Raw genomic sequence first — 13,843 nt, 5'->3', positions numbered from 1 at the left:
AGTGGTTTTTCTTGGCTCGTGGATGAAAGACACCAACTCCTAGAATGCACAGCAGCGCAGGCCACTCCCACTGAAGCTAGGGTCCTCTATTTACAGACATTTACTACAACACATATGCCCGTTTCCTCAACTGATTCTGAGATTTCTTCCAGAAGGAATTTGCATCTCAATTAGCAAACAGTGAGAGCACCGACACTACCAGTCCACCCCAGCTTGAGCAACCTTGTCGCTATATTGTGGCTCGTAGAGATAGCCACGACCACAAGACCTTCCAAAATCCATATCAGTTTGAAGTTGAAACATACTTTTATCATACTTTCGTTTTGTTTCTGGAAGTGAGTTCCCACCCATTGATCTGTGATTGGTCTGTAGCTTCAGTGGTTGAAAATATGAGGAACTAGCGTTGTAGTTTCACCCCCGCTAACCGCAACAGCTGCCAATGACGCGAAATTACGATTTTTGCGTCATTGGAAATAAAGATCTTTCCCGTCTCAGGGGAAAATGAGGGCGGGATGCACGACCATTCAGAAGTACTACCAGGTTGATGCAAAGCTTAATGCAAATGAGTGAAGTATCCCTTTAAGCTTCCTGGCAAACAGCTGCAACACTTCCAACTGTCAGTGAACTCATTCACGCCTGTTGTTATGCAAATGTATGAATAATGTAAAGACTTCAAATCAAAATGAGTCCTGCCCCTTGTACAGTGTATATCGATAAAGCAATGAGCTATTGGTATCAAATTACTTTAGTTTTTGACCCAGGCTGTAAACATGCTCTATGAATGTACATTTTAACATGTTACCTAATGGGGATTCATTACATTTTAAAGCAAGCCTCAAGTGGACGCAAGTTTACAACACAGAAGGTTGCTGCCTGGGATCATTATAAGCTTGTAGAAAAAAACAAACACTTTTCTTTACTTGAGAATGCAGGATTTGAATTATGTTTTTTTTATTTTAGTTCATGTAAGAAGTAAAGTGAAGCAGTATTTTTATGCCATCAAGGAAAAGGTTTGAACTTCTTTACTCCTGCAAAGATGAAAAAACAGTTGTCACAATAATAATATATAGACATAATTGTGTGTCCACCTTTAGTCCTACTCTCTCTCATACTGTAGACATGCCAGGTCTTGTTGTGGGTGCCGCTAAAGTTATACAATATCCAAACTTAAAAGGTCGAAGACTGGAATATGCTGATAGTTAGCTATGAAGGATAAGGCTGCAGGCAGTTACCCAGCCATTGTTCATACCACGTTTCCTTTGAAGGTGGGATGCCTGAAGCAGATTCCAGGCTGAAAGGCGGGTACACCCAGAACAGGTTGCCACTGCCGGTCAATCACAGAGCTGACACTTTAAGAGACAGACAACCACTCACATGCACATCTACAGGCTATTTTGTAGACACCAATTAACCTAACTTGCATGACTGTTGGAGGAGGCTGGAATACCAAAGGAGAACACACACATGCACTGCTGTTGAGGCCCTGACACACCAAGGAGACCGTCGGTCCGTCGATGAGCAGTCGTCGCTCTAGTTTTTACGGTGTGTCCAGCGCTGTCGCTCCGTCACCTGTCGGCACCAATTGTTTGTTTTTTTGCCACAATGTGGAATCAGCGATAGGAATCTCTCTGATTTGCTGTTCAGCAAAGTGAAACAGGAGAGCCAGTGCACGAGAAGAAATACAGAAGCGCCTCTTCTCTTCTTGTTCCACTAACAAAAGACCAAGGGCTGACAACGCCAGTTCCATCTCTAACTTTTCATCAGACATTATTTTCCATTAGAAGTTCCTATATTACGAGTGTTGAGCGACAGAGGTGAGAAAATTGTCTTCTCGTATCACAACAGCGGTTTATTTATCCACGTTCTTCCTCGTACTTGTACTGACCATTACAGACTACCGCCCCCTGCTGGCATGGAGTTATTTCCTCTCACCCATGAGCAGAACGTACGTGGTAGTTGGCCGTCGGCTGTAGTCTTTGTGGTGTGTTCAAGTGCAACTTTTTGGCCAATACAAAAGGCGTCGTGCACCGACTCCACTAGTTCTTTGCCGTCTGCTTGTTGTGTCAGGGCCTTTAGAAATCACTACTCTGCAGCACTACTCCGCCACTGACTTGTTGCCAGTGATTATAAGTCAGTACAACAACACGCTGCATTGAGGCATGGTATCATAGATTGCTGAGTAAGTGTAGGCCAACTTGTTTACCAGTAAGTGTGGTTAGCCTCCTTATCCTTACAGTCATGTGCAGAGTGAGTCATGTGGGCCAGGTAAGACACGTTTTGACTGAAGGTGCTTCTTCTTTAAGGTCTAATCCCAGGCCTGTGTGTCCTGCACTCCAAATCCTCCCTGCTGCTGAGCGTGTGGAAGGATGAGGACAGCAAATCGTACTCTGACTGTGATGTTTTTACCTTGACTCACATCAGAGCCTGCACTTCTATATTAGCCTGTAGACGTAGAATTTATGTACAAAACAGAGACGTTAGTATTGTAGGATAAATGATATGCATGATATAAGACTTTCAAATATATAAATTGGAATTTATTTAAAGGTTTTATTTATAGGTTTCCTATGGCTTGCTTTAAAATGTGTGCAAATGTTTGATATGCAGGTATATGTGGACTTCTACTTTTGCACTAAATGGAGCAGTAAAAGAATATTAGATAGTTTCCCCCAAGGTTGTTCTCTCACATCATTGCTAATAAAAACCCAGTGCTGGTTTCATAAGTTTTCAAAGAATATGGGTGCTTCTTAAAGACATTTCATTCGGTCCTGATATTAGCTCTCACAGAGGTGGACTGTCAATGTGAAACATACACATCTAATTTCTAAAAGTGAAGTCATTATAAAACTGCCTACAAAGTGTCTGTTCAATAAATCATGCAGCAGTAACAGTGACAATAGCAAGTTGCTCTGCTTTTTTTGCTTTGCATGCTTAGTTCACAGAGTTCACATTCATTTCCTGCAGCAAAGAAAGGTGAGGTCTTCTGTAAAGGATTTTTAAAACAGTGAAACTAAAGGCTGTGCGTTAATCACAGTCATCGTTATGGGGATATCAACTTATTGCAGAAGTCTTATTTTTATTAAAGGCGCATCGGCACATCACCTGGCAGCCCTCTCCCCACACACATCCTGCGTCCACTAAAGACCATTAGAGAAACAATTATTTTTAATGTGAATCTGCTATAGAGTATTAACAAACAGTGAAAGGTCATGTTGAGACTAACACCTGACATGCCATTGCTGCTGCTTTGCTCTGTGCACAACAAAACGGCTTAAATCAACAAAACTGCAAGGAACCAATCTCTGAAATTCAAATCATGACAATTTAAAATAAAAATGTGATTATTGATGTGTCTATAAGAGATTCAGACTATCTGCTGAACACCACTGTGTTTGTTTGTACAATATGTCATGGGGGGGGGGGGGGGGGGAGCAGTCTGCCTGCTCTACATTGAGGTTGTGACGGGCCTTTGTTTACAGTAGCTCTGTCCCAAGCTGAGAGTTGATTGGTCGACAGGCTCTGCCCTGCTGACATGAAATGTCCTGGCCTAGAAACAAGGAACAAAGACCAAGACACACACACACACACACATACATTAACATGCTCACTCATGTACACAGAGCAGTCTATCAGCAGACTACATTGTCTGCTCTGAGTGCTCTGTCATGCATACTCTGAGCAAGTCCTCATTCCCAAAGCTGCCCATCACTGTTAGCACCGTCACTTCTTAACTGAAATGTGTTAAATGTAGTGATTTTTTTCTTTTTATTAAAGCACTCCAACAGGAACATTTTTTTCAAGTTCTATTTGAATTAACAGTTTTTGCTATTGAATGGCTGTAGTTTATGTACAATACAGTAGTGTTTCGTTGTGAATGTGTTCACTGAACCAGATGAAATGCACCTCTTTTTTTTCGCTCCTGGCACTCCGTTGTATATCCCAATCTTAGCTATTGGTTTTTCTGAAAAAATCCCAGATGAATGGAGACTGCAGAACCTATTTCAAGTGTCACTAGAGGCTGGCTTCAGAAGCACAGGAAGTCACATACACACCCAAGATTCAAAAGAGCCAATTTTTTTTTACAGCAGAGATTAACTTGTTTACAGCCAGGGTTAAAAAAAAAACAAATAAGTCTGATTAGCTCATGTCTCGATCGACACACACTGTACGGGGGGGTGAATGTTTTGATGACTCATCCGTTTTGATTTGATGAAGAATAAGAGTTATTCACAATAAGGCGTGTAGCTGACCTGATTGACAGGTGGGCGTGGTGTAACGGTTTGTCAGGAGGCTTAAAACCCGCCTCAGCTCCAGCTCTCAGCCTGTCGTTAGGTTGACTGAAGGTTGTGGTGAGACAGCATTTCCAGCTTTAACAAGAAAGCAGACGTGTCTTCAGGTAAACAATTTGCCAAAAATATAGAGAAGATTTCCCCCTTTTTTTTTTAAGCTGCAACCTTTCTCTGTGTTAGGATGTTTAATTGAATTATCAAGGCTTATAATGTTCAAGCAATAGGCTGTTTCATGAATGGAAATCTTCAAAATGTTAAAGAGAATACTGACGAGGTCTTTTTCTCGCTCATAAAGAGTTACATTTGAGTGATTTTGTTTCTTATTTTGAGGCAGGTTAGTTTCTCATCAAACACTGATTAAGCTGCAACTAAATCTGAGAAGCAAAACAATCTCTTTTTTGTAAGTTTAACTTGAGCCTGTATGAGTTTCTATTAGATGTCTTTCATAAGTCACTGTGTGTTCACCTCTTAGCAGGTTGAAGCTTCTAACGTAATCCTTTTGGTTTGAAGATTTCATTTTGACACATCTGCAGAGTGGCTGGGAAGTGGAAAACAAAATTACGAAGAGTGAAACAGGTTTACAAAATATGAGACAAATTTATATTTCAAAATAATGTAAAAAATGTTTTTAAACCAAATTATAAAACTAAAACACTTTTACCAAGGACAAAACAAATGTACAAGATGTGAAAGACTTTTACAAGTAAGACAAATTTACAAGTGGCAGAACACTTTTACCAGTCCTAAAAAAAAAAATGTACAAACCACATCGGACGACGATCTTGACGGAAAGGGAATGTACCAACTGCCGGAAGTTTCATTTAGTTTATTTTTGGGAAAGACTTGGTGAAGATATGGAGTGATACAGAGTTTGTAGGTAGAGTTGCTGTAATGGAGGTGCTTATTATGTGGCACCGAGCCTCTCTAAAAAAAAAATTGGTCTCTCTGCCTCTCTTTGCACCATCGAATTCGTTCTTTATAAAATCAAATCGGATGAGTTATAAAAAAATCACCCCTGCACAGTTTTTGCTGAGAAAGAAATGGACTTGACAGACCACAATAGTTTTTAGTAACCATGCTGAAACATTTATTTCTGCTGTCAAAGTGGGCATTTTTTATTTTGAATACAAATGTTAATGGTACTTCTTTGGTTTTTGGAGCCATTCTCAAGTGGACACTCAAGGAACTGCAGTTTTTGCATTGGCTTCATTTTTTAACTCCTTAGGTTTCCACTTGGTTGATCTTTAGCTTAGAAAAAAAATCCTGATTTAATTGACTTATTTCCCTTTAACTATTTATACAAATATTATTTATGTGTGGAAGAGACTTTTATTGTGATGTATCGTTTAATGAGGATAAAAACCTAACCTTTAAATGCTGATTACATTCCTTATAAAGAATTTCTCCAACTCTCACTGGTAAACTCATCTTACTTTCTCTCTCTGTTCACAGAAATTCAACATGGATGATATAGTCATAGCTGGGATATCGGGTCGTTTGCCCGAGTCCAACAACCTTGAGGAATTCTGGGAAAACCTGATGGGTGGTGTGGACATGGTGACAGAGGACAACCGGCGGTGGACTCCAGGTGAGAGTCCTCATAAATCTGGATTTGATTGATTTTGAGGGTCAGAATGGATTTCAACACAGATTGACTGTTTTCATTGACTGGCAGAACAAAAAACAGCTCCATTAAGTCTTGATCGATCGATATCGGAACCAAAAAGTCTCATATCAGTCTGGCTCTACTAATAACAGCAGTATGCCCAAATATTATGCTTAAATAGATATGATAATAAGTACAATGAAGTTACGGGTAGGTAGCAATGTATCATGATATTTCAGAGGACTGGTTGGAAGTGAAAGTGAAAGCATCAGATAGGAGAGAGCATGGGGACTGTGTGAAAAATAGTAGTGCGTGTAATTACAGTTATCTGTAAATTGTGTGTGTGTGTTTGTTTTAGCTGTGATTGGTGCACAGGAAGAATGATGGGTTTAATGTTTTTGGTAATTATAAATCGAGGTTGTAGTTTATTGAATTCCAGACAGATTCAAAATCAGCAGTTTGTTCTATGAGTGATGTAGATACTATTTTCATTGATATGCATTGGATGAGTTTGTTTTTCCAATGTGCAGTAATATATATTTTTTGACTTCCAGTTCAGGAGGACAGTTTTGTTGGCGATGGTTAGAGCTATGAGGAGTATTTTGCTGGATGTGATATTTAAGTTGATGGTGGATATGTCTCCTAGTAAACACAGTGTGGGTGAACATGGGATGTGGCAGCTCAAGAGCAGTGAGAGGTGGTCAGTGATGTCATGCCAGAATTATTTTATCAGTGTACAGTCCTTTGTGGGGTGCAGGTATCCGCCTGTGGTGTTTTGTGTCCAGTATGAACATAATTTAGAATCAGTGAAACTTGTTTTTCCTCTCACCTTTAGTAGTGAATAATCCTGTATTGTATAAATTGTATGTTTGCATTGTTTGATATGGAGAATATGTTTCTGCAGATTTGGGTCCAGAAGTTGGAATTGAGGGGGTAACCTGGAGGTCTGTTTCCCAATTAATGAAAGGGACAGATATTGGCAAATTTGGAGATTATTTTGGAGAGTTTAGGTAATAGTTTTTTTTTCTTGTTTTGATATTGATTATGTTTGAGGTTAATGGTGGAAGTTCAAAGTTGGATGTGATAATATTGATTTTGCTTTTAATAGAAGATTGAATTTGATGATATTCTAAAACATGCTGTTCCCCAATGCCAAACTTCTGGACAAAATGAGGGAATGAGACAAGAGTGTTGTTATGAAGAATGTGCTGGAGGTGTGTGATACCTTTAGTGATCCATGCTGGGAGGTGGAGCAGTTTTCTGTTGATTGCAAAGTCAGGGTTGTTCCAGATGGGTGTTTGCTTGATGGGAGAAATAGTGGTGTTAGTTATTTGGCGAGTTGTTGCTATGGTAGGGGTTTAAAAACAGGGGTGGTGTTTGATAAGAGGGGCAAATCAATGGGAGTTCTGACATGTGGAGTTCTTTGCATAATGTTTGTTCAATGTCTTTCCAGGAGTTGTCAGATTCAATGGGATTGGTCCATTTTTTTTATGTATTGTAGTCGGTGGGCAATGAAGTAGTGGAAAATGTTTGGTGCTTGTAGACCTCCTTGGGGTTTGGGTTTTTGTAGTGTTTCTAAACTGTATCATTTAATTCTGGTTGTTTTGGTTTTCTGATAAAATGTTGTAATGATGGAGTCAAGAGATTTGAACCAGGATTGTGGGGACTTCATTGAGATCATGGAGAACATGTAGTTTATTTTGGTAATATGGTCGTTTTTATTGTAGCAATTCTGCCTATGAGTGATGGCAGTAGAGTCATCCAGCGTTGGAGGTCATCATGTATTGTCTTGAGAAGGGAGTTGAATTTGAGATTAATTAACTTTGAGCCTGAGGGAAATATTAATTCCTAAATATGTGAGTTTGGGGAAGTTTTAGCTGCCACATCCCAACTATTTGGGGAGAGAGGGAGAATAGTGGATTTGGCCCAGTTGATAGTGTAGTCTTAGATTTTGGAGAAAGTGTTTATAAGATCGAGGAAGGTTGATGATGGTTTTTGTTGGTATAGGAGAATGTCGTCTGCATAAAGGCTGAATTTACAGTGCATATTTTAATTCAATTAATTATTTCCCTGTCATTTTTTGAATCTTTTATATAAACAGATAAAGCCATCAGATGAGTAGTTGTTGGTAGTAAGGTTTCCACAGTAAATCGATCTATAACACAATCGTGAATAAGGTGGTGCTTATCAGTTTCTCTGATAAGATAAAACCAGACTGTTATCAGAGCAGGTCAAGTTGTTAGCATTTATGATCTCTGTGATATATTTTATGATTTGACCTTGACCTGTGTGTCTTTATTCTACAGATGTTTTTTTTTTTTACTTGTGTTGACAGATCCTGTACCAAATATTATATTCACACTCTTAAATTGTTCATTGTACAGTGTCTTTGAATTTCTGAAAAGCGCTTATAAATAAAAATGTATTAATATTATTTATTATTATTATTACAATAAGAGTGGATGCTGGGGAAACAGGTATCTCAAACATGAACCAAAAAAACTCCACCAAGTGTCCTTTTATCAGTTAGGTGGCCAAGTTTGGTTCTGTCAGGCCTGTTGAGACCTGCCATTTGCAACAATCGCTCCCTGAGTGAAGAATTCTTCTAAAAATGGTCTTTCTTTACTTGTTTTCTTGTTTCCAGGTCTGTACGGTCTCCCAAAGCGGAACGGAAAACTGAAAGACATCAGCAAATTCGATGCGGCCTTCTTTGGAGTCCACCCCAAACAGGCCAACACCATGGACCCCCAGCTCCGCATCATGCTGGAGGTTGCATACGAGGCCATTGTAGACGGAGGTGAGGAAACTGCAGATCTGTAGAGAGCAGTGACATGAGTGAAAGAGTTAAGAAGTTGTCTGACAGGAATACAGAAAATGTCTGCTGGAGAATGCTTTTTTGTCCCTTTCTTCTTTGGCTGAGTTTTAAGGAGATCTCCTGTTCCGAGTGAGGCTCTCTGATGAAATACTGACTGAATGGTTTAAAAACATTGAAATGTGTTGCAGGACTGAACCCGGCCGCGCTGCGTGGCAGTAAAACAGGAGTCTATGTCGGAGTGAGCGGCTCAGAGGCCAGTGAAGCATTCAGCAGAGATCCGGACGAGCTACTGGGCTACAGTATGACCGGCTGTCAGCGCGCCATGTTGGCCAACAGACTCTCTTACTTCTTTGATTTTAGTGGTACGAACACAAACATCCAGCATCCACACATAAGCTGTTTTCAAATATGCACTCCTGAAAATTCTAGAAACCTTCAGACAGACCCTGAAATCTTCCAGCGTTGCTTGTTTTCACATGTCTCTCACAGCGGGAGACTCTACCTGATTAGACGGGGTCGGGGGGCCGACAAAGCAACAGAGGCCGATACCAGAAGCAGCGCCAAGATTCCAATTGTGGATTGGCCTGTTAAAATCTGAAGTTTAAACTCTTTCACTTTCTTATAGCCTGCTTTATTCTGAAACATTGAGGGTTACAGAGACAACCTTTTGTTCACTTGCCAACTCCTCATATATTTATGGAAACAAGTTAAACTTGCTGCCCTTATTACCCAATGCAGAGTTACTCAATAGTGAGAATTAAAAGGATTAAGCTATTACTTCTATTGATGGGAAAGACATATACATCTTCCCTTTTTTTGACAACCTTCATCAATGTGCTAGCTACTTTTACTTTTTAATAAAATAGATTAGTTTTTAGTTTATAAGCTTATGTCACCAGAAACACTCTTTATGTGCTTTTAAGACAAAAATAGAGACTATAAGACAAAGCGGGGACGCTCAGCACTACCTCCTGTCTTACATTGTTTTCTAGGATGGTTAGTCTCAGGAAAAGATGCTCTTCTTCAGCGTGTGTAACAAGAAGAATTGTTGGAACATTTTCCGGGATTCAGCACCAAGTTGTTTTACTTTGAAAGGGAGTTGAGCATGTTTTCTCTACCATGTTTTCTTTGTCATTATTTGATCCTAAAATAACAATCTGAGTCTGTCAGTGGTTAATAAAAGACATTATGGATGTTCTCATCTGCACTCTTTATATTGCAGCCATTACTTCCTGTTTTCACAGCTGCTGCAACCCACCTTCACCCCTTTGTCATTTAAAAACCCAAATAAATAAAAACAAAATTTCCCTGATTTTCTCTCGGATAGATGCCTAGCCAAAGGATTTTGTGTGAAAATGCTTCTGTTAACTTTGCATGATGCAAAAAATGAGTCCATTTATCTGCTGTGCTCAGAGCTCCTGCAGTGAACGCCACAGCAATCCAAATACAATCCAGATCCTGGATTTGGCCAACATTTAAAACTTTTATACAAATTCTCTTGTACTATTATTTTGCAATTTTGGTTATATTACATTTGCAAAGCCTGCAGAATCCCACATAAACTGTTGTTGATATCACAAATATCTGTATTTTCAAATTCCCCTGGATGTAGATAAAGACTGAAATAGAGTTTGTCTGAGTGCTGACTGGCTGCTTTCAAATTAAAGAGAAAGTAATTAATGAAGATAGTACCCAGGATATCCTTGTGTAAACTGTTTTGTAATTTTGAATATTGATATCGTCCCACAGGCCCCAGCACGGCCATCGACACAGCCTGCTCCTCCAGCCTGCTGGCTTTAGAAAATGCCTTCCACGCCATGCGCCAGGGTCTGTGTGAAGCTGCACTAGTGGGCGGAGTCAACCTGCTGCTCAAGCCAAACACCTCCGTGCAGTTCATGAGGCTGGGCATGCTCAGTCCTGAGGGGACCTGCAAGTCCTTTGATGCTTCAGGTAAATTAAAGTAGACAGAGTCTGCAAAGGCAGCGTCTTAGCACAGTGTTGCATCTCTTTCTTCACGGCCTTTAACGTTCAGGTTGTGTAATTCTGCTCACAGAACTAGACCGACTGATTATGTACATTTTAACAAACAAACAATACTTCTTGATACTGCCAAAATATATATTTTATTCTCCTGCATTTGAATATAAATGTGACATGGCTTTATGTTGCCTCTAAGACGTTGTCTTGAACTAAATATATTTATCAGCAGCAGTGTTTCTTATCCACACATCTTATGCTACAGCTCTTTTCTTCATCATCACTATAATCATACATTGCTTGATGTAGTTAACTTTTTTTGTACAATTATTGATGCACTCTGTGTATTGGTGCAATATAAACTTAAGATTTTTATCCTTCTGTGGACCAGGAAATGGGTACTGTCGCTCGGAGGCAGCCATGGTCGTGCTTCTAACAAAGCGGTCGGCAGCTAAAAGAGTGTATGCCACAGTAGTCAACGCTGGAAACAACACAGATGGATATAAAGAGCAAGGTAAGGAGTGGCACTAACTTGTGGTGTGACAGAACCTAAATATAATCATGTAAGTTGAGATGAGAAGTGGAGATCCAAGAGAGAGAAATCTGGTTGTCCCCGCCTCTATTTCTATGGGACATTCTACTTTAAATTCTTGTTCTAGTAAATGCTAATAAAGTAAAGTTGTGTGATCATTTTCTTGTTTTGTTGTCCTCACACTCTCCTGTGTCCCTCAGGTGTAACATTTCCTTCAGGTGAGATGCAGCAGAGGTTGGTTCGTTCTCTCTATGAGGAGTCAAATATAACACCTGAGCAGGTGGAGTACGTTGAAGCCCACGGCACCGGCACAAAGGTCAGTGTACACAACAGTCGACTTTCTTTAGTCACATTCAAGTTGCTTTCCAGGGCATCTCTGTGCTTTAAGACGGAATGAAATCGGAGTACACCAGAATTTCCCTCAGGGATTATTGAAGTATATAAAAACATGTGGCAAACTTAAAAACAGGAGTGACTTACAGGAGTTTTGATGGCTGGTTTATTGTTTATGTTTGCGTTTTTGCTCTATTTTCAGATAGAGTCCACAAAAAAGATTCCCAACAGGGGCGATGACAGTATAACTCATGTAACCTTATGATAATGTTATTGTGTTTCTTCTCTTAACATGCAGGTCGGAGACCCACAGGAAGTGAACGGCATCGTCGGTGTATTCTGTAATTCAAAGAGAGAACCTCTGCTCATCGGTTCCACTAAATCCAACATGGGTCATCCAGAACCGGCCTCTGGTCTTGCTGCTTTGGCAAAGGTGAGACACTGTGCATTAAACTGGCTGCTCTGAGGATTCAAAAACAAAAACTTCTATTATAATATATATATATGTACTGTATATCAGAAAGCATTTGCTATTTTTATCTGCCTGTTTTGAAACCTTCCACTCGAGCATATTGTTGGCTGCACCACACTGCCTTTCTTTTTTATGACTTACAATTTATTATTGAGGAAAGGGTAAACAATGATTAAAAGTCATTAGTATGTGAGTAATATGCATTCATATTCAGTACAGAAGACTTCTTGAATGAATTGGAGGGTAGTACAAGACCCTTCAACTCATTGGTATTGAATGAATTTAACGATTATCTGTCGATGTAAAAATTATTACATCATATTATTACATTATATTATTATATTATTTTAACAGAATTTGACTATTTATTGTTCATATCTTTATAAGAGAAATGATCTTTTCCACTATTTTAAGTATTTCTGCCGTGATACACTTCTGATCTTGACCTTGCCTGTGTTTTTAAATTTTGTTTTCATCCCACTTACAGGTGTGCCTTTCTTTGGAGCGAGGAGTCTGGGCGCCCAACCTGCACTTCAACAGTCCAAACACTGACATCCCAGCTCTCACTGACGGCCGACTTCAAGTTGTTGACCGCCCAATTCCTGTTCGAGGAGGCATTGTTGGCGTCAACTCTTTTGGATTTGGGGGTTCAAATGTTCACGTGATCCTTCGTCCAGCTGAGAAACCAGCTGATGCCACCACACCACCCAGGACCGTTCCCAGGGTGCTTCAAGTGTGTGGCCGCACAGAAGCTGCCGTGAATGTCTTGCTGCAGAAGGGTAAGGAGCACGCTGCAGATAACAACTTCCTGTCTCTGCTGAACGAAGTGTCAGGAGCTCCTACAGGCAGCATGCCATACAGAGGTTACACTCTGATCGACTCTCAGAGCGACATCATGGAAGTGCAGCAGGTGCAGGGCGCTGCCAGACCGCTATGGTACATCTGTTCAGGTAAGTGATCAGCCAGGTGTTTGAAATACAGCAGATTTTTTTAACTCATATAATGTCCTTAACCTGTGTTCAGACCAAAAGCAATGTATACAATATGCAGTATTAATGCAATCAGTGTTTAGCACAGTGCAATTACATACAGAGTTAAAGACCTGACTTCTCGAGCTGGCTGTGTTGCAAAGCCTCAGCACTTTCCTGACAACCTGAGGTTGCATTAAAAAAATAGTTTAATCCAAGCTCAATTAAAAAAAAAGCCATAAAAACTTAAGATCGTTGAGGCCTGTCTGGTTTTGCAGACAGTGACAAAGTATGATTTATAACTTCTTGCAAATCAGCGTCTTTTCAACCTATTTAGTGCTATTGCATCACAGCGTGCCAGATTACAGCCAATGATAGACAATCTTACTCATCAAAATGTAATTCATTCATTCATTCAACCTTTATTTAATCTCAAGAAATAACTGATGTCAAGTACACCATTTACAGTGATGTCGAGAGTACAATTAAAATGAACAAATGACAAAAACAAAATACATAAATGATAAGTCAAATGAAATGAAGAAAGTAGAGGAAATCACTGCTCGCTGGAGATAGATTCAGCTTCTTGACAGATCTGGAAGGGCAAATATTTACTGAGTATGACCACAAGTTTCATTTTGCTTTTGAGAGTACCTCTTAGGATAGATGTTGCTGTATATTTCTGAAAATCTCCTTGTTCAGAGTTAAAACCCATCCATTGTTATGAACCTGAAACTTAAATCTCAGAGTGAGAGATTTAAAAAAAAAAAAAAAAAAAAATCTGAATGGATTGAAATAACTGTTGATGAATTTATCATCAGGTGGATCACATTTCAACATTTTTATATAAT

At 39.6% G+C, this 13,843-nt stretch overlaps 1 protein-coding gene across 1 annotated transcript in view; it reads left to right on the top strand.

Annotated features, from left to right (window-relative positions):
• The window catches only part of fasn (fatty acid synthase), a 38,732-nt gene that overhangs the window by 2,788 nt on the left and 22,101 nt on the right, over window positions 1-13,843 (top strand). The window contains exons 2-9 of the mRNA XM_020638842.3: window positions 5,742-5,877; window positions 8,540-8,692; window positions 8,899-9,072; window positions 10,460-10,660; window positions 11,079-11,201; window positions 11,420-11,535; window positions 11,851-11,985; window positions 12,512-12,974. Of these exons, the coding sequence (XP_020494498.2) occupies window positions 5,751-5,877; window positions 8,540-8,692; window positions 8,899-9,072; window positions 10,460-10,660; window positions 11,079-11,201; window positions 11,420-11,535; window positions 11,851-11,985; window positions 12,512-12,974 (1,492 nt within the window). The 5' untranslated portion in view covers window positions 5,742-5,750. The remainder of the gene's footprint in view (window positions 1-5,741; window positions 5,878-8,539; window positions 8,693-8,898; window positions 9,073-10,459; window positions 10,661-11,078; window positions 11,202-11,419; window positions 11,536-11,850; window positions 11,986-12,511; window positions 12,975-13,843) is intronic.

Source organism: Labrus bergylta, chromosome 21, assembly GCF_963930695.1.
Source record: "Labrus bergylta chromosome 21, fLabBer1.1, whole genome shotgun sequence".
NCBI classification, from domain to species: domain Eukaryota; kingdom Metazoa; phylum Chordata; class Actinopteri; order Labriformes; family Labridae; genus Labrus; species Labrus bergylta.
This window is presented reverse-complemented; position numbering and strand designations above follow the sequence as displayed.